The sequence below is a fragment of the Vombatus ursinus genome, unplaced genomic scaffold, assembly GCF_900497805.2.
Source record: "Vombatus ursinus unplaced genomic scaffold, bare-nosed wombat genome assembly UNPS02015175.1, whole genome shotgun sequence".
NCBI lineage: Eukaryota > Metazoa > Chordata > Mammalia > Diprotodontia > Vombatidae > Vombatus > Vombatus ursinus.
This window is the reverse complement of record NW_020954953.1, coordinates 21,701,958-21,724,082: the sequence shown is the minus strand read 5'-3', so window position 1 is coordinate 21,724,082 and position 22,125 is coordinate 21,701,958. Positions and strand designations below refer to the sequence as shown.

General features: G+C 36.2%; 1 protein-coding gene across 2 annotated transcripts in view; it reads left to right on the top strand.

The window, feature by feature from the left end:
- The window catches only part of LOC114031492 (radial spoke head protein 3 homolog B-like), an 80,770-nt gene that overhangs the window by 37,704 nt on the left and 20,941 nt on the right, over positions 1-22,125 (top strand). For both annotated transcript variants that reach the window (XM_027846589.1, XM_027846590.1), the window contains 2 exons: positions 4,402-4,488; positions 7,773-8,140. In XM_027846589.1, the coding sequence (XP_027702390.1) occupies positions 4,402-4,488; positions 7,773-8,107 (422 nt within the window). In that variant the 3' untranslated portion in view covers positions 8,108-8,140. The remainder of the gene's footprint in view (positions 1-4,401; positions 4,489-7,772; positions 8,141-22,125) is intronic.

The following is a 22,125-nucleotide window of genomic DNA, read 5'->3' as shown; positions in this document are numbered from 1 at the left end:
AGTAATATTATGTAATAATTTGTGTATAGTACTCTTGGCACAATAAATTAATTTCATCTTTATACCCTTTTCATTTTGGAAAAAAAAAATGGGTTTTTAGCTGACCTTGATGAATCAGTGTTGATTTTTGCAAGTGTTGTCTTATTTGTATCCTTAGTCTTTTTAGCACAGTGACTAGCATAAGGTATGCATTGAATAAATGCTTTTTCATTCATTTGTGTTATTTCTCAGAGGAAAAGATAGCATTGTTCTTTGCAAGGTTAACTGTCTAACAGCTATGCCTTTGATCCCATTTCCTCATGACTGACTTTAGGACTATGTTTCATTTCTCCTTCTCTACCTCCTTTCACCCTTCAATATCTCCCTCTGCATTAGCTCTCTGTCTTTGATCTACTGACTCGTTCAGGTCACCTCCTCTTTCAAAATTGGTAGAAGGGACTTCTGAAGCCATCGGGTCCTGCGCAAGAATCTCTTCTACAACATTCTCCTGCAGTGTGATTGGTCCACGCAGCTTTGGATTGAAATCATCTGGTCCAGAGAACTCATGGCCTCCAGAGTTCACTTTAGAGAACTTTTGTTGTGCCCTCAAGTTTAAGGTTGAGCCTCTGCAACTTCCACACGTTCCTACTTCTGCCCTTTGGGACCAGACAGAACAAGTCTGTTCTCTTTGCTGTAAGATAGGCCTTCAGATACTTGAAGGTAGCTCCTTTGTCCTCACTAAGCATTCTGGTGGCCAGGCTAACTATCCTTTGTTTCTTTAATGATATGGCAATCCATATCTTTCACCATACTTGTTGTTCTCCTCTTAACTGTCCCCAGCTTATCAGTGTCCTTTCAAAAATGTGTTGCCTAATACTCAATACTCCAAGTGGGATGTGATTAGGAAAGAGTACAGGGAAACTATAATTTCCCTAGTCCTGTACCCTATGCCTCTTTCAATGCAAATTTTTAACTACCATCTCACACAAATTATATTGAGTTTGTAAGGTAGTTATAACCCCAGATCTTTTATAGACTGATGAATAGTCATGCTTCTCTGTACTTGGGAAGTTGTTAAATGTAACAGTTTTCATTTATCCATATTGAATTTCATTATTAAATTTGGTTCACTTTTCTAGCCTGTCAAGATATTTGTTAATCCTCCTTCTGTCACCCACTGAATTAATTATTCCTCCCAATTTTGTCTTATCTGCAAATACATAGAAATGTGAAGGGTAGTGTGTTGATGGCAAAAAGTAGCTACTGGTTCAGTTTAATTTAAACATATAATGTGTCAAGGGAAATAATGTGAAATAAGGCTAGTAAGATATATGGGAGAGAGCATGTGAAGGCCCTTCAGTGGTAGACTACAGAATTTATATTTCATCCTGGAGAGCACTGAAACTCTAGGTGTTTTCAGTAGGAGAGTGAAGTAATTGGACCTGGACTTTAGAAAGATGATTTTTTTTTTTTTTTGGTGAGGTGATTGGGGGATGAGAAGAGGGAAAGGTCTAACGTGACCTCTCTCAGATGGAGAGAGAAGAAGCTAAGAACATTCCCTTGAGAAACTTCCACATTAATCGATCAGTAGATGAGTGAAAGACAGAGTGCTTAAAGAAAGAGGAAAACCAAAAAAAAAAGTGACGTCTCTGAAGCTAAGGGAGGAGAGAATACCCAAGAGTAGGAGGTGATGGAAGGGCAAAAAGTTGCTCAGAGAGGATTACTACTGAAAATGGCCAGTAGACTTGTTGATTATGCAGTTATTGCTAATATATGAGAATAGTTTCAATGCAACATTGGAGTGTCAAAGCCCAGTTGCAAGGGACTGAAGAGGCAGTGGATAGGGAAGAGGTGAATAGCTTTCTCACGAAGTTGAGCAGATCTTTTTGGATCCCGATTCTATCATCTGTTATTAGCTATTTCTCCCAGCTTTGGGTTTTTCAATTCCTCTTTAGTTGATTAGACATTGAACCGAACAAGAAAAGGACAGAACCTTGAAAGCCAAAGATAAGTACAATTCAGGACTTCCTATTTAGCTACCTTTTGACTAGTTACTTAAGTCCTCTAGATTTTGTTTGTTTTTCTTTTTGTTTTGCTTTCTTGTTATGGTGGAAGAGACCTTAAATGTATTCTCCCCTCTAATTTTACAGGTGAGAAAAGTCAAGCTTCATTTTAGAGATATTCCATCTTCTCTTCAGAGTCAACTCTTTTTTTCTTACCATAGTGTCTGTTTCTTACTGCTTCTACTTCTTATTTCAGCCATGGCTACCAGTGTTTCTAATCTTCAGTGTTCTCTTTCCTCTTCTCTTTACTTTTCCTTTTTTGTCTTATGTTAATTCTCCTGCATTTCTCAACTTTCAGTGAAAAGACTAACAAAAGCTTTCTTTCTCATTTTTACTGTTTATAAGATGTAAGATATAATCTTTGGGTCTTCAATTCTTTGATGATGATTTCTTTGTTGTTTGCTGTCCAGGACCTACTTTGCTACCAAAATTTCCTGCCCCATCCCCATCCCATGCCAGCTTCCACTGCCCACGACCTGTTTTAGGATTTCAGAGCTGTTTTAAACACCTGAGAGTGCCAGAAGACTGTTTTTCCTGATAGTTTAGGTTTTAATGTGATCAAATAGCTTTTAACTCAAACAGAATTCTTATCTATATAAACTCTCCCTTGCTAAACACTCCGGTATTCCTCCAGAAAAGTATAGGAAATTACACCAGTGGCATAGAGCATAAGGAATCACTGTACTTCCTGTTTGTCATTACTAAGTCAGGTCTTGACTCCAGGAACAGTTATCTGGGCGATCATAGACAAGTCACTTAATGTCTTTGAGCCACAGTTTCCTCATCTATAAAATGGGAGGGTGCTGGCCTGGATGGTCTATAGGATCCCTTCTGACTCTACTGTCCTATGATTCTGTGACCTTGTTTTAAAACAAAAGTGAACTGACCATTTTTTGATGTTGCTATTTTCCAGACTTGTCTTTTTTTTTTTTTTTTAAAGTCCCGCTTTCTAATCCAGTCCAAAAGGCTGGTTGGACAGATACCACATGTACCTCAAGATCAGAAAAACTCCACCCTTTCAGTCTAGTCTGGACAATGAGAAATAAGTTTAAATAAATTATATTCTTTCATTGCCTTCCTTCCCCAATTCAGTTGTGTTTAATGTGCCGAATTTTGATTAGCAGTCCTGCCTATTTGGCTGATAGGATTAAGAGGATGACACCATAGTGATTTCTTAGTAAAAATACATACACAAGAATCATAGTCTTAAGTTGGAATGGGCCTTGTGTAACCCCTAGTTCGTGTCTGTTACCATCCTTGGAAAAATAGCCTTACCATTCTGTTTTTGTTGGTTTTGTTTTTGTTTAACCATGCTTTGTTCTAAAGCAGTGTTCTTTTGAGTGATGTAACTGACAGGCAGGGAATTGCTGGGAAATAACAGATTTTGTTTTCTTTTAAAGAATCAACAAAACACTTTAAAAAAAGAAAAAATACCCTAAAGCATACATTTTTCCTAAGTGAGTTTTGCTATACAAAGAACTATGCACAACAATGTGAGAGGCAGGTAAGATAAAGAAAATAAAACCTGCCTAGTCTTATTTTGAGTCTATTTACTCATCTATAGAGTAAGAATGGGACAGCTTAATGGACAGAGAGCAGGAGTCAGGAAGACCTAAGTTTAAATCTGACCTCAGACACTTCCTAGCTGTGTGTGACCCTGGGCGAGTCACTTAATCATCTTTGCCTCAGTTTCCTCATCTGTAAAATGAGCTAGAGAAGGAAATGGCAAACCACTCCAGTATCTCTGCCAAGGAAATCCAAAATGGGGTCATGAAGAGTTCAGACACAACTGAAAAACTTCTCAACAACAACAATAAAGTAAGAGCATTGAGCTGGATCAGGGCTTCTTAAGCGGGGTTGCATAGACACCCAGACTTCAAGGGTTCCATGAATGTGGATGGGAAAATATTTTAGTAGCTGGGGTTTTTTTTTAACAAATTTTATTTCCTTTGTAATCTTATTTATGCATTTTTAAATGTTACTCTGAGAAGAGGACTGTAGGTTTTACCAGACTGCCAAAGAAATCCATGACACAAAAAAAAGATTAAGAACCCCAGGGTTTAGATGTTTGTTAAAGATCCCTGACAGCTCTAAAATTCTATATTCCTTAAGTCTAATTTCATATTTGAGTAAGTTTGATTTGTGTAACAGAAAAAAAACTGACCAGAGTATTCTTCACCTAAAAGGCAAAAGGTATTTATTCTCTCTTCAGTTGCTTAACCTTACTGTCTTAAGGAAACTTTCATTATTGTAGGTGACTATATACTCCTATATTAGAAAAAACACAGATTCTCCTGTCTTCTAGGAATGATTGATTTTTCAAATTGCATTTTTAGAATTTATTTTTCTTGTCTTACAGATATTGAGATTGGATTTCTACCCTGGTTGATGCATGAAGTAGATAAGACAATGGAATACCAAACGGTGGGAAGAGTAGTACTTGACAGTAAGTTATTTTTGTTTGGCCCTAAGCAGTGTGCTGAGGGGTACATGTTCAGAAGCAGCAGCTGTGTAGCTCATTCCTTCAGAAGCAGACCAGAGTCTTAGTTCCAACTTCTAGCCCAGTCAGAATCCTGCAGAAGAATAACCAGGGCAGGAATCCAAGAGTGAAGGGAAGCTTGCAGTTCTATCCCTCTGAACCTCTAGAGCGTCACAGCTGGATGGTAGTAGCTGACTCAAGCAGCAGTCTGCTGTTGCTCAGAACCAAACCCAGGTCAGACACTTGCAAAGCTCAGACTGAGGGAGTAGTGATTCCTTTGTTTTGGACTTTGCCTCAGATCAGAACACTTTGAGAATACTGAAAGTTTTCAGGTCCCCAACCTGAACTGTCTTTAAGAAACTGAAATAATACTACACTCATTACCCCAAGAAAGCAACCACAGACCGTCCCAGAACTCACCTCCAGAATTGCTCAGGCCTGGCCCAAACACAGCCTGAAGTTAGGAAGTAAGCTGGAAGAATGAGCAAAGAAATAAAGAATCCCAGTATCAAAAAGCTATTATGGTGACAGGTTACTCCAGACATAAACCCAAAAGAAGAAAATGATCCCAAAACATCTACAAGAAAAGCTTCAAAGAAAAACACAGCTTGTATGTACATTCAGCTAGAATTCTTGAAAGAAGTGGAGCAAAAATTTTCTTTAAAAAGTTTAAAGTGTTTTCCTTAATAAAGAGAGCTAGAGGAAACATTTGAAAAGAAGTGAGAGCTATGGAAAAAAGAATTGGAAAGGTAATGGACAGTTTAAGATGAGAGATATAAAACCTTGGTCAAGCAAAAAACTCTGACAATTAGAATGGACCAAATAGAAGTCAATGATTCCATGTCATAAAAAGAAATATTAAAACAAAGTCAAAAGATGAAAAAAAAATTTAAGGCATCTTATAGCAAAAACAAATGACCTGGAAAATAAATTGAGGAGAAAAAATTTAAGACTCATTGGACTACCTGAAAACAATGACCAAAAAAAGATCCTAGACATATTTCAAGAAATCCTAAGAGAAAACTTCCCAGATCTCTTAGAACCAGAGAGCAAAGTGGAAATAGAAAAAATCCAATGGGCACCTCCAGAAAGAAAGCCCAGAATGAAAACTCAAAGAAACAATAAAGCTAAAATCCAGAACTTCTAGGTCAAAGAAAAAAATCCTATAAGTATCCAAAAAGAAAAAAATCCAAGTACTAAGGAGCCACAGTCAGAATCACACATGATTTAACAACCTCTACTATAAAGGAGCAGACGTGATGGGTGAAATCTGAAATGACTAAGGAAACAAAGTTTCGAGCTTCCTAGTATACCCATTTATTAAGCATTGCAAGCGAATTGCGTAACCATTGGAATTGGCTATAAGTCAGTATGGGAATATTGAATTTTATTAAAGCCTCCTCAGCTTGGCAGTGGACCCCAAATACAGGAGAAGACAGATATTTATGCATTAAAAATAAACAATTAGTAGGATATAAACCAGGATACAAGATTAGGTAATCTGAGTTCTAACTGGAGGAAAGATTACGGGCTTTCTGAGTTGGGAGAGGGAATGAGTGAGTATTGGGAGGGGGGAGAGCGAGTAGATGCAGTTCCCTAAAATCAGAAAAAGAGCTGTCCCCCTCTTTGCAAGTGCCTGTATTCGGTCAGAAGAGAATGGAACAATAACTGATTGGTCGATATGGGGCCAGTTTTCAGATAAGACATATGGGTTGATTGAGATGTATAATTGTGAGAAAACTCCTTGGATCCATCTTTGGATCTGACTGGGTTTCTGGTCATCATAACCTAAGTCCTTAAAGGTCTCCAAGCAATAGGCTGAGATGGTCCAGAGTCCCAGCCACGCAGGGGTAGGTTTAAACAATACAATCAAGTTTTCTGTCAGTTCCCATAATTGAGCAAAGTTTTCTCACAAGACAGAAATTGAACTAGACCCATGATTGAATAGAAAAGGAACTGAGCTAGATCCAGAATTGAGTCACAAGATGGAGTCACTGTAGTTTACTCAATTCCCATAATTCCCTCACAAAAAGCTTGGAATATGATATTCCAGAAGGAAGAGTATGTGTAGACTTCTAGGCAAGATTAACTTACTTAGAAAAACTGAATATAGTTATGGAGGTGGGGATGAGAAATGGACCTTATATGAAATATAGGATTTCCAAGTGTTCCTAACGAAAGACCAGAGCTAAGTAAAAACCTTGAAGTTCAAATACAGGAGTTAAGAGAAACATTAAAAGGTTACACAAACAAATAATGATAAAAGACTGACCAAGGATAAACTGCTTACTTTTTAATATGGGAAGGCGATACCTGTATCCAACTCTGATCATCCTCAGGGTTCATTGTAGAGGGAGTCTAATTAGACAGAAGGCCTGGGAGTGGTTCTATTATGAGTTAATGACCTTAAGAATGGACAAGGAGGGGGAGAGGAATAATACTGGGTGGGGAAGGGGGAGAAGGGTGTAAGCTCAAAGAAGATTAGGGGGCAGCTAGGTGGCACAATGGATAGATCACCAGGCCTGGAGTCAGGAGGACCTGAGTTCAAATACGGCCTCAGATCATATTGTCAAGATCACTTGACACTTACTAGCCATGTGACCCTGGGCAAGTCACCTAACCCCAACTGCCTTACCAAAAAATCAAACCAAAACAAAACAAAAGATTAAAAAAGAAGAAGAAGAAGGTTAGGGGAAATTATCTTACAGAATTAGTGTACACAAGTAGAGGCAAGGAGGAAAGGGGAGCAGCTGATACAAACCTTACTCTCATTTGAACTGTCCAAAGAAGAAGAGAAGCACACACACACACACACACAGATTCCTCTCAACGAGGAAATAGGAAGGAAAGGGGAGAAAGGGAAATAGTAAAGGGAAAGATGGATTAAGGGAAGTATTAGTACTAAGCAAAACAAACTCAGCATTTCCTTCAGAAAAAAATTTTAGATTCATCTTAATAAAATTCAGTATTATATTTAGGTCTAAATACCTTTATATATAATTGCATGTGGTCTCTAAGGTCTCTCCTAGTTCAAATTCTGTGATCTTATGATTTGGACTAGTAAGGACCAATAGTAAAAAATATTACTTTTATTTAATATCCTTATGATAGACTGTTTTTCATAATAAAGTGGAGTACATTGTAGTTGGGGGAGAGAGGTGCTGGTAAACTTTTTGTTTATTAATATTGAAAATGCAAAACCTCTATCATGTCTACTTATAGCATCTTTCATCCATATTTTTTCTTTGTAGTGATGATTCGTGACGTGGTTGAAAATAGGTTGAAAATGTTTGAACAGCTTGGAGTTAAAGAGTCAAAGAGTATCCCTGATGAGAATGACAAAGAAAGGAAAGAATCATTGGGAACAGGAGCTGAACAAGTCATAGAGGATGTCAACCAACAGGATTCACAGCAGACAAATGGTTCCCTGGAGAAGAAGCCATCTGCAGAAGGGAAGCTGTCTATGGAGAGGAAGCCATCTGCAGAAAGGAAGCAGTCTACAGAAAAGGATTCCTTGGAGAAAAGTGCATCTTTGGAGAAGAAGAAATCAGTAGAGAAAGTACCATCTGAGGAGATTGAGCCATGAAACCAAGGGACAGCCAAACCATCAAATAATCAGGTAACGATAATCCAGTGTTTCTGTTCCCCTAAATTCGTAGAAGTTGTGTTCCATTAGGTCAGTATCTTCTTATCTACTTATCTGTTATGAACTGGACAAATAAAATAGAACAAAAGAATAGAACAAATCTAAATACTAAATTGTGAACAGATATTTATAAAGGTAGGAGGATATTGCAAGAATATCTAGGAGAAGTCTATTAGTGAATAATTTCTTAATCTAGAGACTTCTCTACTACCACCATCTGCAAATAACATGCTTTGCCTTTTCTCTATCCTTTTAATTTACAGTTTAATACTGTTTTATTAGCTATAATTTATATCAGCAAATCAATGTTGCTAGCCATTTAGTTTCTCTTTTTTAAAAGGAGTACTTAATTCAGAAGTTTTTGTCATAGAACTCTGCTTGAGTGAAAGTCACAATGGTTTCCCTAGTCTAAGGGTCTAAGCACTGTACCTAATTTCCATTAAAATTGAGCAGATTATGTCATTTTCAATATGCACATATGATTTGGGGGGTCCTACGAGCCCCATCTGCAATGCTACATTTTTAAGCAATCTCTTTTTTAAATTAAATACTCCAGATACAGAATTATATGAACTATAATTTTCCCTAAAATGGGTCCTTCTAACTGATAAATGCAAAAAAAAATCATTACAAATGTCCTTTACTGGACATTTAATAGATACTTTGTTATCTTGACCTAGATACATGGTGTGGAGTCAAATATATCAACATTTCCCACACTGTGGAATAAGGCATGGAAAATCAGTGAGTGAAATTAAACTTGTCAGGTTCATCCTTGCTACATAGCATGGTTTACTGCTACATGAGAATACATGGATGTGATATAGGAATCAGATGGGAATCCTGAAAGCTATTGGCCAAATGATGTTTGTGAGGTTTAAAGGAAGCAGTAACATGTGGGTTCAGGGAATTCACCTTTGACTTTTCTTCTCTAGTCTTAACTTCTCTGGAGACTTTACCTCTAGAGACTACCTCCTATTAAAATATTTTATCTTTAGACCAAATTAATTTTAAGAGATAGCTGAAATCTTCTGATAATTTCCAAATCTCCCAAAGAGTTGCTATAATGTGGAAGTGACCGGAGTGTGCTTAAACAATCTTTTCTGGGAAATACTAATTTGCTTTATATATGTTTGTAGATAGCCCTTTAATAAGCCTCATTTATCTGGTGATTTCAAAGCAGTATAAAAATATCAACCCATTTGTCTTCCTAATTCCTTTGTAATTGATTAATCTACAAGCATTTATTAAGCACTTACTATGAGCTAGGCACTGTTCAAAGAACTCAAAATACAATGTAAAAAATAGCCTTTACCTTCAAGGAGCTTATGTTCATATGAGGAAGGCAACATATGTAAATTGGAATATACAGGATAAATATGAAGTAGATGGAAGGTGACCTTAAAGAAGATGACACTAGCAACTAGAGGAGCCTGGAGAGGCTTCCTGGATGAAGTGGTGCATAAAGAAGTCAGAAAGTATGAAAGTTTGGGAGGGTGAGTATTCCAGGCATGGGCATCAACCAAAGCAAAGCCATGGAGACAAAAGATGGAATGTCATGTGCAAGGAACAAGTGAGTAGGATAGTATAGATCTTAGAGTACATGGAGGGCAGTAGAATGTAGGAAGATCGAAAAGGTGGGAGAGGGCCAAGTTGTGAAGAGATTTAAATGCCAAACAAAAGGCAATAAATAAAAGAGGTAATAAGGAGCCATTGGAGTTTATGCAGTGGGGTATGACATGGCTAGACCTATGCTTTAGGAAAATCACTTTGGCTCCTTGAATGGAAGATGGATTAGATTGGGAAGAGACTTGAGGCAGAAGGACCAATAAGAAGGCTATTATAATAGTTAAGGCAAGAAATGATGAGGGCTATAACTACGAGAGTGGCAGTGTGAGTAGAGAGAGGAAGATATAATGTGATAGAGAAAGAAATTATAATTAGGCAGCTGATTAGATATGTGGGGTGGATGAGGAAAAGGACCCCCAAGTGTAGCATCAAGTTTTTTCACCTGGATAACTAGAAGAATGGTAGTACCTTTGCCAATAATAATAATAGGGAAGTTTTTTGTGAGGAAGGATGAATTATATTAGACAAGTTGCATTTGAGATGTCCAACAGGTAGTTGATGGTATGAGACTGGAACTCAGTAGGAACAAGAATTATTAATCATACACACACACCCTTTGTTTCTTATTACTAGAAATGGGAAAACTGAGATTTATAAAGAATTTATAAACAGTTGTTGTGGAGTTCAAAACAGAACTGAGAATTAAAACCCAGGGATTGTTACTGGAATGGTTCTAATTGCTGAAAGCAAACTCTTTGTTTATTCCAGAATTATCAGCACTCTGCACATATGATTCACTTAGGTAAGAGTTGGAAAAGTTTGTAATTGAAGGGAAATTAAAGCTCTCTTGTTAAAATAATCGCTCATATTACTGCCTTTTAAATTAATTTGTTTATAGTTTTCAACAATCGCTTCCATAAGCTTTTGAGCTTTAAATTTTTCTCCCCCTCTCTCCCCACCTCCTTCCCCAAGACAGTGTGCAATCTGATATAGACCATACATATACATTCCTATGAAACATATTTTCACATTAGTCATGTTGTAAGGAAGAATTAGAACCAATAGGAGGAACCACCAGAAAGAGGAAACAAAACAAAACAGAAGAAAAAAATAGCAAATAGCATGCTTCAATCTGCATTCAAACTACATAGTTCTTTCTTTGGATGTGGATAGTATTTTCCATCAAGAGACCTTTGGAGAGGTCTTAGATCCTTGCATTGCTAAGAAGAGATAAGTCTATCAAAGTTAGTCATCGCACAACATTGCTGTTACTATGTACATCATTCTCCTGGTTCTGCTCTCTTCACTCAGCAGCAGTCCATACAGGTCTTTCCAGATTTTTCTGAAGTCAGTCTGCTCATCATTTCTTATAGCACAATAGTATTCCATTACATTCATATACCACAACTTGTTCAGCCATTCCCCAAATGATAGGCATGCCATCAATTTCTAGTTCTTTGCCACCACAGAAAGAGCTGCTATAAATATTTTTGTACAGGTGGGTCCTTTCCCCATTTGTAGGATCTCTTTGGTATATAGCCCTAGAAGTGCTATTACTGGGTCAAAGAGTATGCACATTTTTATAGCCCTTTGGGCATGGTTCCAAATTGCTTTCCAGAATGGTTGGATCAGTTCACAACTCCATCAGCAATGCATTAGTGTTCCAATTTTCCTGCATCTTCTCCAACATTTATCGTTTTCCTGTTTTGTCATGTTAGCCAATCTGATAGGTGTGATGTGGTACCTCAGAGTTGTTTTGATTTGCATTTCTCTAATCAATAGTGATTTAGAGCATTTTTTCATATGACTATAGATGGCTTTAATTTCTTCATCTGAAAACTGCCTGTTCATATCTTTTGACCATTTATCAATTGGGGAATGACATTTATTCTTATAAATTTGACTCAGTTCTCTATGTATTTTAGAAATGAGGCCCTTTTCAGAGACAGTGGTTGTAAAATTCATTCCCAGTTTTCTCCTTCCTTCTAATCTTGGTTGCATTGGCTTTGTTTTGCAAAAACTTTTCAATTTAATGTAATCAAAATTATCCATTTTGGATTTCATAATATTCTCTGTCTCTTGCTTGGTCATAAATTCTTCTGTTCTCCATAAATCTGACAGGTAAACTATTCCTTGCTCTCCCAGTTTGCTTATGGTATCAGCCTTTATATCTAAATCGTGTCTCCATTTTGATTTTATTTTGGCATATGGTGTAAGATTTTGGTCTGTGCCTAGTTTTTGCCATAATCTTTTCCAGTTTTCCCAGCAGTTTTTGTCAAATAGTGAGTTCTTATCCTGGAAGCTGGGATCTTTGGGTTTCAAACAATAGATTACTGTAGTTATTGACTACTGTGTCTTGCATACCTAACCTATTCCACTCATCTATTACTCTATATCTTAGCTAGTACCAAGTAGTTTTGATGATTGCTGCTTTATAATACAATTTAAGATCTGGAACAGCTAGACCACCTTCCCTAGCATTTCTTTTCATTAGTTCCCTTGATATTCTGGACCTTTTGTTCTTCCAAATGAATCTTATTATTTTTTCTACCTCTATAAAGTAATTTTTGTTAGTTTGATTGGTATGGCACTGAATAAGTGAATTAACTTAGGTAGAATTGTCATTTTTATTATATTAGCTCAGCCTACCCATGAGCAACTGATGTTTTTCCAGTTATTTAGATCTCACTTTAATTGTGTGAAAAGCGTTTTGTAATTGTGTTCATATAGTTCCTGGGTTTGTTTCAACAGGTAGACTCCTAAATATTTTATAATGTCTACAGTAACTTTAAATGGAATTTCTCTTTCTATCTCTTGCTGTTGGGCTTTATTGGTAATATATAGAAATGCCAATGATTTATGTAGGTTTATTTTATAACCTGCAACTTTGCTGAAGTTGTTTATTATTTCAAGCAGTTTTTTAATTAATTCTCTAGGATTCTCTAAGTATATCATCATATCATCTGCAAAGAGTGATAGCTTTGTTTCTTCTTTACCTATTCTAATACCTTCAATTTCTTTTTCTTCTTTTATTGCTAAAGCTAATGTTTCTAGTACCATATTGAACAACAGTTCATATAATGGACAGTTCAGATAATGGACATCCTTGTTTCACCCCTGATCTTATTGGAAATAGATTATTCCTCATTACATATAATGCTTGCTGAAGATTTTAGACAGATGCTACTTATCATTTTAAGGAAGACTCCATTTATTCCTGTGTTCTCTGGTGTTTTTAATAGGAATGGGTGTTGTATTTTGTCAAAAGCTTTTTCTCTATCTGTTGAGATAGTCGTGTGGTTTCTGTTAGTTTTGTTGTTGATATGATCAATTATGCTGATAGTTTTCCTAATACTGAACCAGCCCTGCATTCCAGGTATAAATCCTACCTGGTTGTAGTTCTCTTGATAAGTTGCTGTAATCTATTTGATAATATTTTATTTAAAATTTTTGCATTTTTTAGGGAAATTGGTCTATAATTTTCTCACTTTTCCCCATTTAGGTATCAGCACCATATTTTTATCATAGAAAGAATTTGGTAAGACTCCTTCTTCACGTATTTTCCCAAATAGTCTAAGTAGTATTGGAATTAATTGTTGTTTAAATGTTTGATAGAATTTGCTTGTAAATCCATCTGGCCCTGGAGATTTTTTCCTAGGGAGTTCATTGATGGCTTGTTCAATTTCTTTTTCTGAGACAGGGTTACTTAAGTATTTTACTTCCTCTTCTGTTAATCTAGGCAATTTATATTTTTGTAAATATTCATCCATTTCACTAAGATTGTCAAAGTTATTGGCATATTCTTTGGCAAAAAGTTCCTAATTATTGTTTTAATTTCCTCTTCATTGGTGATGAGTTCACCCTCTTCAGTTTTGGTACCGGTAATTTGGTTTTCTTCTTTCTTTTTTTTTAATTAAATTAACCAAAGGTTTATGTTATTGTGGTTTTTTGGGTTTTTTTTTTCTTCATAAAACCAGCTTTTAGTTTATTTAATTTCAGTTTTATTAATCTCTCCTTTGGTTTCAATATTTCTAATTTGGTATTTAATTGGGGATTTTTAATTTGTTCTTCTTCTAGTCTTTTTTAGTTGCATGCCTAATTCATTGATCTCTTCTTTCTCTATTTTATTCATGTAAACATTGAGAGATATAAAACTTCCCCTAAGAAGCACTTTAGCAGCATCCCATAAGTTTTGGTATGTTGTCTCATTATTGTCATTCTCTTGGATGAAGTTATTGTTTCTATGATTTGTTGTTTGACTCATTCATTCTTTAGGATTAGATTATTTAGTTTCCAATTAATTTTTAGTCTCTCTTTCCATGGCCCTTTATTACATATAATTCTTATTGCATCATGATCTGGAAAAGAGGCATTTAATATTTCTGCCTTTCTGCGTTGGATTGTGAGGTTTTTATGCCCTTGTACATGGTCAGTTTTTGTGTAAGTCCCATGTACTGCTGAGAAAAAAGTATATTCCTTCCTGTCCCCATTCAGTTTTCTCCAGAGGTCTAAAATATCTAACTTTTCTAAAATGATTCACCTCCTTAACTTCTTTCTTATTTATTTTGTGGTTAGATTTATCTAGTTCAGAGAGGGGAGGTTGAGGTCCCCTACTAGTATAGTTTTGCTGTTTCTTCCTGTACCTCCCTGAACTTCTCCTCTAAGAATTTGGATGCTATACCACTTGGTGCATATATGTTTAATAATGATATTACTTCATTGTCTATGGTGCCTTTTAGCAAGATGTAGTTTCCTTCCTCATCTCTTTTAATAAGATATATCTTTGCTTTTGCTTTGTCTGAGATCAGGATTGCTACCCCTGCTTTTTTGACTTCAGCTGAAGTATAATATATTCTACTCTAGCTTTTTACCTTTACCCTGTGTGTGTCCCTCTGTTTCAAATGTATTTCCTGTAAACAACACATTGTAAGATTATGGTTTTTAATCTATTTGACTGTCCTCTTCTGTTTTACAGGAGAGTTCATCCCATTCACATTCACAGTTATGATTATTATCTGTGTCTTTCTCTCTATCCTATTCCTCTCCCCCCATATGCTTTTCTTTTTCCTTTCTCCCTTTCCCTCCTCACTAGTGTTTTGCTTTGACCTCCCTCAGTCCTCCCTCCCTGCTATTAGCCCTCTCCCTTTTCTTCCCCTTTACCCTTACTACTTCATCCTTCCCTTCTATTAATCCCCTCCCTTTTCTTTTCCCTTTCTCCTCCTACCTCCTATAGGGTAAGTTAGATTTCTATACATAACACCCTCTTTGAACCAAGTCTAGTGAGAGTAAGGTTGAAACATTGCTCACCTCCTTCCCTTCTAATAGGTTTTTGTGCCTTTTCATGTAATGTAACTTACCCTTGTCTGCCTCTTCCTTTTCTTTTCTCCCAGTACAATCCCTTAATTAGATCCGCTTAACCCGACTTAATTAGATTTTTTATCATTATATCAAAGTTAACTTAAACCTACCCCCTCTGTCTATGTATACCCCTTTTAAATGGTGTGGTAACAATACAGTTCTCAGGAGTTACAAGTGTCATCTTCCCTTGTAGGGATGTAAACAGTTTGCCTTTATTAATAACATGTTGTTGTTTTTTTCTGACCCGTTTACCTTTTTGTGCCTCTCTTGAGTCTTGTATTTGAAGATCAAATTTTTGGTTGAGCTCTGGTCTTTTCATCAAGAAGGTCTGGAAGTCCCCTATTTCATTGAATGTCTATCTCCTCCACTGAAGGATTATGCTCAGTTTTGCTGGGTAGTTGATCCTTGGTTGTAACCCAAGCTCCTTTGTCATATGGAATATCGTATTCCATGCTCTATGATCTTTTAATGTAGAAGCTGCAAGGTCCTGCCTAATCCTGACTGTGATTCCATGATATTTAAATTGTTTCTTTCTGGCTGCTTACAGTATTTTTCTCCTTGACTTGGTAATTTTGGAATTTGGCTACCATATTCCTTGGCGTTTTCAATTTGGGATCTCTTTTAGAAGGTGATCGGTAGATTCTTTATTTTACCCTCTGGATCTAGGACCTCAGGGCAGTTTTCCTTGATGATTTCCTGGAAGGTGCTATCTAGGCTCCTTTTTTCATCATAGTTTTCAGGTGGACCAATAATTTTTAAATTGTCTCTCCTGGATCTCTTTACCAGGTTAGTTGTTTTACCAATGAGGTATTTTATGTTTTCATCTATTTTTTCATTCTTTTTTTTTGTTTGACTGATTCTTGCTCTCTCATAGTCATTAGCTTTTGCTTGCCCAATTCCAATTTTTAATAAATTGTTTTCTTCTATTAGATTTTGTACCTCCTTTTCCACTTGGCCCATTTTACTTTTTAAGGAATTCTTCTCCTCAGTGAGTTTTTGTGCCTCCTTTTCCATTTGACCAATTCTGCTTTTTAAGATGTTTTCTTCAGTGTAATTTTTTTCCATTTGGCCAATTGTATTTTTAAGGACTTGTTTTATGCAGTTAATTTTTGTCCCACTTCACCCTACCCTTAATCCATCAGCGACTTATCTTCTTTGCCTATCAGATGAAACACAAACTCCCTGGCTTTATTTTTAGTCTCTCCACAATTTAGTTTCCAACTTCTTTACAAGTTATTTTATACTCTTCTCCTTTACAAACTCTCACAGCCAAACCAGACTATTAGCTTATTCCCTGAATCCATCCCATCCTTTCATACGCTCACTAATAATCCTTCATCCCCAGAAGGGACTCAGTCCTTTGCCTCTCAGAGTCTTTGACTTTCTTCAAGCCTTTGTTCAGGCGCCTCTTCTGATTTACCTCAGTTGTTAGTGCTCTGTTCTGCCTCGATTTAGCTTACTGTAGTATCTTCCCACCTGAATAGAAGCCACTTTACGGCAAGAACTGTTTCGTTGTTTGTCTTTGTGATCCCCATGCTCAGCATAGTACCTTTTACATAATAGGCATTTAATAAATATTTGTTGAAATGAATTGAATTATGCATCTGGCAGCTAAAGGCATCTACCCTTGCTAAATCAGGTGGGTCAGATTCTTATAGTCCTACAGATTCATTTAGTTTATTTGAAATTATTTCCAAATAAAATATAATGTCATGCCAGGTCAAAGCAGAATGAATTATTTATTTCATTCTAGTGAAAATAATGACTAAAGCATAAGGGACATGTTATACAATCTTATTCACCACGTACAAGCCAAAATCAACATTTCCCTTATTGCTTATTGATGTCTTAATGTCTTATGATTCTCCTGTTATTTTATTCCCTTACATATTTTAATTTATATTCATGCTTATTAAGATTTTTTACCTACTTTCTTATTTATGTACTACAAACATTGACTTTCCTTATAATTAACTTTAATTAGCTACCTATAAGTTGATTTCTATAGACAATCAACATCAGCCTTGTATTTGTCATAGAAACCTAGTGAAGTTTTTTGTGGAGTTTTCTTTGGTTTAAATAATATGTTGGTCTATAAGATGGGATGTTGCCATGAAACCCAAGTATTAGTTCACATTTTCATTTTTATCTGTCATATATTTGACCATACCTAATGATAGTGCAACAGATTAAATATGCTTTTCCTTTCAACTGTTTAAAGTCATAATGTTTTATGTATATTTTCCCTCACTTTTTCTTTTTAACTGTCTGTACCTTTTAAAATATGTAAGTAAATCATGAATCCTTGAAGTAAGAGTATAAGTATAAAATTTATTTATACTTCACCTATTTGATATTGGTGAGTTTGATCCTTTTTTGTTTGTTTAGAGGGTAAAATATGAGTTAAGGTTATCTAGCATATAGCACAGTTGGCTGTGACTTGTTACCTCATTTAGTTTATTTGACTTGAAGATGAGGTCATGGATGGACCAGTGAGCTTTGTTTTGTCTGATGGCCACAAACTGTAGGCAGGACTACAGGCAGTCTTCTCAAAACTGAATGTCCTTGATCACACAAAGGTAAATAAGAACATATATAGTTCATCACTAGTACTTGAGGAGAAAACTTGGAAAACACATGTTGATTAATAAGATGGTACCATCATATTGGTTTTGGAAGGACAGTACATTTTTTATTATATATTTCAAAGACAGACAACTAGAATAATGAAAATTGAGATAATTGATGTTTTAATTTAATTCTTTTTTCCGCTGTTTTCCCTAAAGGATAAAAGTAACATAATGGAGTACTAGAAGTTACTTAGTTGCTTGTAAGTTCTTTGATAGGTTAAGTTGAAGAATTCTGATATTTTTAAGGGGCATAGTCTCCTTTCAGTAAAAATAAATGTTCTTTTAAACAAAGATTTTTTTTCTGTGATCACTATTAATATTTTTAATAAAATTATCAATATAATTTTTTTTTTACCCACGTCCTATTTCAAATGTCTTCAAATGATATGGAGGTAGCCTGGGTTCTTGAAAGCTTTGTCTTTGACACACAAGTTTTGGCAAGGTGGTAAAGCTGCAAGTATGGTCCCAGTGATTAGCTGTTTGGGAGGATCAGCCTAACCCCAAGAAGCTGATCTCCAGAAGGTTGGTCACTCAGTGATTGTTTTTTTAAAATGTAGCACCTCATGAAGTCACCTACTAAGGTGAGGGAGGGATTGCAGTCTACATGTTTGGAAGAAGTCCCTTTACTACTATTTAAACCACAGCTCTGTTGAAATATAAGTAGATTTTAATTTGAGATTATACAGTCATATTTTCTACTAAATTTTAAAATCACTTTATCAGTATTTACCACTAGATGTCAGTAAAACTCAGAAAAGTAAAATAAACTACCTGTCATAGATGTCATAATATAGTCTAAAGCAGAGACACTGAGAGGAGGAAGTATCCAAAATTCATCTCCCACGGGAACCAAACCCCATTAAAGTTTGTATTTTGCCACAGGGTTGTTTGTCAACTTCTGTTTGTCACTGCGCAATACCAAATAATAGAGCCCTGACCTACCCATTTCCTAAACTGCTAAGCAGAATCATACTCTTGGAGTTGAAAGAAACTTTAGAAATTATCTAGTTCACCCTCTTACCCAAGATCTCTGAAAGATCTTCCTTCTTTTTTTTTTAATTCTGAATTTTCTTCCCTCCTGGATAGAAAGCAAGAAAAACAAAATCCATTACAAATATGTAATCATAGAAAACAAATTCCTGCTTTAACCATATCCGAAAAAGAAAGAAAGGAAAAATATACTTCATTCTTTACTCTTAGTCCATCAGCTCTCTCTCTGGAAGTGGATATCATAGTTCATTATGAGTCATTTGGAATTGTGATAGGTCATTGTGTTAATCAGAGTTCCTAAGTCTGTTGAAATTGATTCACTTTGCATCAGTTCATACAAGTCTTCACAGGTTTTTCTGAAACCATTTCCTTCATAATTTTTTATAGCACAGTAGTATTCTATTACATTCAACCATTCCCCGATGGATGGGGATCCCCTCAGTTTCTAGTTCTCTTCTACCACAAAAAGAGCTGCAATCAATACTCTTTTTTAAAGACTAATAAATTTATTTATTTTTAGTTTTCAATATTCACTTCCATAAGATTTTGAGTTCCAAATTTTCTCCCCATCTCTTCCCTCCCCCCACCCCAAGACAGCATGTAAATTGATATAGGCTCAACATATACATTCGTATTAAACCTATTTTACATTAGTCATGTTGTAAAGAAGAATTAGAACCAATGGGAGAAACCACGAGAAAGAAGAAACAAAACAAAAACAAAACAAAACAAAAAGAGAGAGAGAGCAAATAGTGTGCTTCTATCTGCATTAAGACTCCATACTTCTTTTTCTGGATGTAGACAGCATTTTCCATCATGAGTCTTTTGGAGTTGTCTTAGATCCTTGCATTGCTAAGAAGAGATACGTCTGTCAAAGTTAGTCATCGCACAATGTGACTGTTAGTGTGTGCAATATGCTCCTGGTTCTGCTTACGTCACTCAGCATCAGTTTAAAAAAGTCTTTCCAGGTTTTTCTGAAGTCAGCCTGCTCATCATTTCTTATAGCACAATAGTATTACATTGCATTCATATACCACAGCTTGTTCAGCCATTCCCCAATTGATGGGCATCCCCTCAATTTCCAATTCTTTACTGCCACAGAAATAGCTGCTATAAATATTTTTGTACATGTGGGTCCTTTCCCCATTTGTAGAATCTCTTTGGGATATAGCCCTAGAAGTGTGATGGCTGGGTCAAAGGGTAATGCACATTTTTATAGCCCTTTGGGCATGGTTCCAAATTGCTCTCCATAATCGTTGGATCAGTTCACAACTCCACCAACAATGCATTAGTGTTCCAATTTTCCTGAATCTTCTCCAGTATTTATCATTTTTCTGTTTTGTCATGTTAGACAATCTGATAGGTGTGATGTGGTACCTCAGAGTTGTTTTGATTTGCATTTCTCTAATCAATAGTGATTTAGAGCATTTTTTCATATGACTATAGATTACTGTCAGTATTCTTGTACATTTTCCTCTTTCTTTGATCTCTTGAGGGAATAGACCTAGTGGTGGTATCCCAGGGTCAAAGGGTAGGCACAATTTAATAGCTTTTTGAGTATAGTTCCAAATTACTTTCTGGAATGGTTAGACCAGTTCATATCTCCTCCAACAAGTAGCTGTTTTCCCACAGCCCCTCCGGCATTTCTCATTTTCCTTTTTTGTTAGCTTAGTCAATCTGATATGAAATGGTGCTTCAGAGTTGTTTTTTTTATTTGCATTTTCCTAATTAGTGATTTGGAGCATTGTTTTGTATGACTATCAATAGCTTGGATTTTTTACTCTTATAAATTTAGCTCAATTACCTAAATATCTTAGAAATGAGACCTTTATGAGAGAAATTTGCTGCGAAAATTTTCCCTGATTTCCTGCTTCTCTTCTCATTTTAACCTCATTGGTTTTGTTTGTACAGCTTTTTCGGTTTATGTGATCAAAATTTACCACTTTACCTCCTATGAACCTATCTCTTGATTAGTCATGAATTCCTCCCCTATCTATAGATCGGATAGGTAAATTCTTCCATGTTCCTCTGAATTGCCTATGATGTTATCCTTTATGTCTCAATCATGTACCCATTCGGTGCTTTTCTTTGGTAAATGGTTTGAGATGTTGGCCTGTAGCAAGACTCTACTAGACTGTTTTCTAGTTTTCCCAACAATTTTTATGAATAATGAGTTCATGCACCAGTAGCTGGGATCTTTTATTTTATCAAAAACTGGGGGGGAGGTTGCAGAGGATGGAAGGGAAAACTAGGTGGTGCAGTGGATAGAGCACCAGCCCTGAGGTCAGGAGGACCAGAGTTCAAATCCAACCTCAGATACTTACTAGGTATGTGATCTTGGGCAAGTCAATTAACCTTGATTTCCTTAATAAAGAAACAAAACAAAACAAAACTGGACTACTATAGTTGTTTGCTTCCATATGTTGTGTACCTAATCTGTTCTACTGATAAATCCCTTTGTTTTTTACCCAGTGCTAAATTATTTTGATAATTACAGTTTTATAATATAGTTTGGAATCAGATAGAGCCCCTTCCTTCTCTTTTTTTTTTCATTGATTGTGCTCCAGCCCCTTATTTTAACTCTGTGTGTATCTTTCAGTCTCAAGTGTGTTTCTTGTTGTGTTCTGGTATCTTATCCCTTCTGTCTTCTTCTATTTTGTGGGTAAGTTCATACCATTTATATTCAGTTATGACTGCCCTCTGTCCTCTCCTCTTTATACTGTCTTTTTTTTTCCTCACCTCTTTAAGAAATTGTTTTGCTTCTGACTGATCCTTCCTTTAATCTAGCCTCCTTTTTATCCCCACCTTTTTTTTCCCCTTTCCCCCTTTCCCACGTGTTTCCCATTTAGGTGAAATGTATTTCTTTACCCAACTTCGTATGGTTTTTTTATATGTATTCTTCATTCTTTTGACATTCCTTCTTTGACTTCATATAAGAATAAAATGCAAGTGTTGCCCATTCTTTCACTCCCTTCTCCTTGTTATATAGATTTCTACTTCTTTCCCTCACTTATGTGAGATAGTTCTCCCCATTCTTCCTCTCCCTTTCCCATTCTCCCGTTCTTCACTCTTGGATTTTACGTTAGTACTGGGCTCTGCACACGTATAGTGTGGAGAGTCTGGCCTAGGACTGTCCTTCACTGCTTTCATAGGTCAATGGGTCTGCAAGCCCTCTATACCTCCAATGTGGTGTGATCTGGTGAAGGTTCTGTTCACTGCCCTCCTGATATGCGCTCTGGAAGTTCCCAACCTAGGTATGAATCTGTTAGTTTCTCCTTGGTTGGTACTTTCATTAGACTGCTGTAGAACTCAGTCATTGTTAACCCATGGAGAGGTTCTGTAGTGTCATAAGCTCCCATTGGCGCTAGGGCTCCTGCTTTGGTTGTCCCACTGCAGAGTTGCACTCTGGGC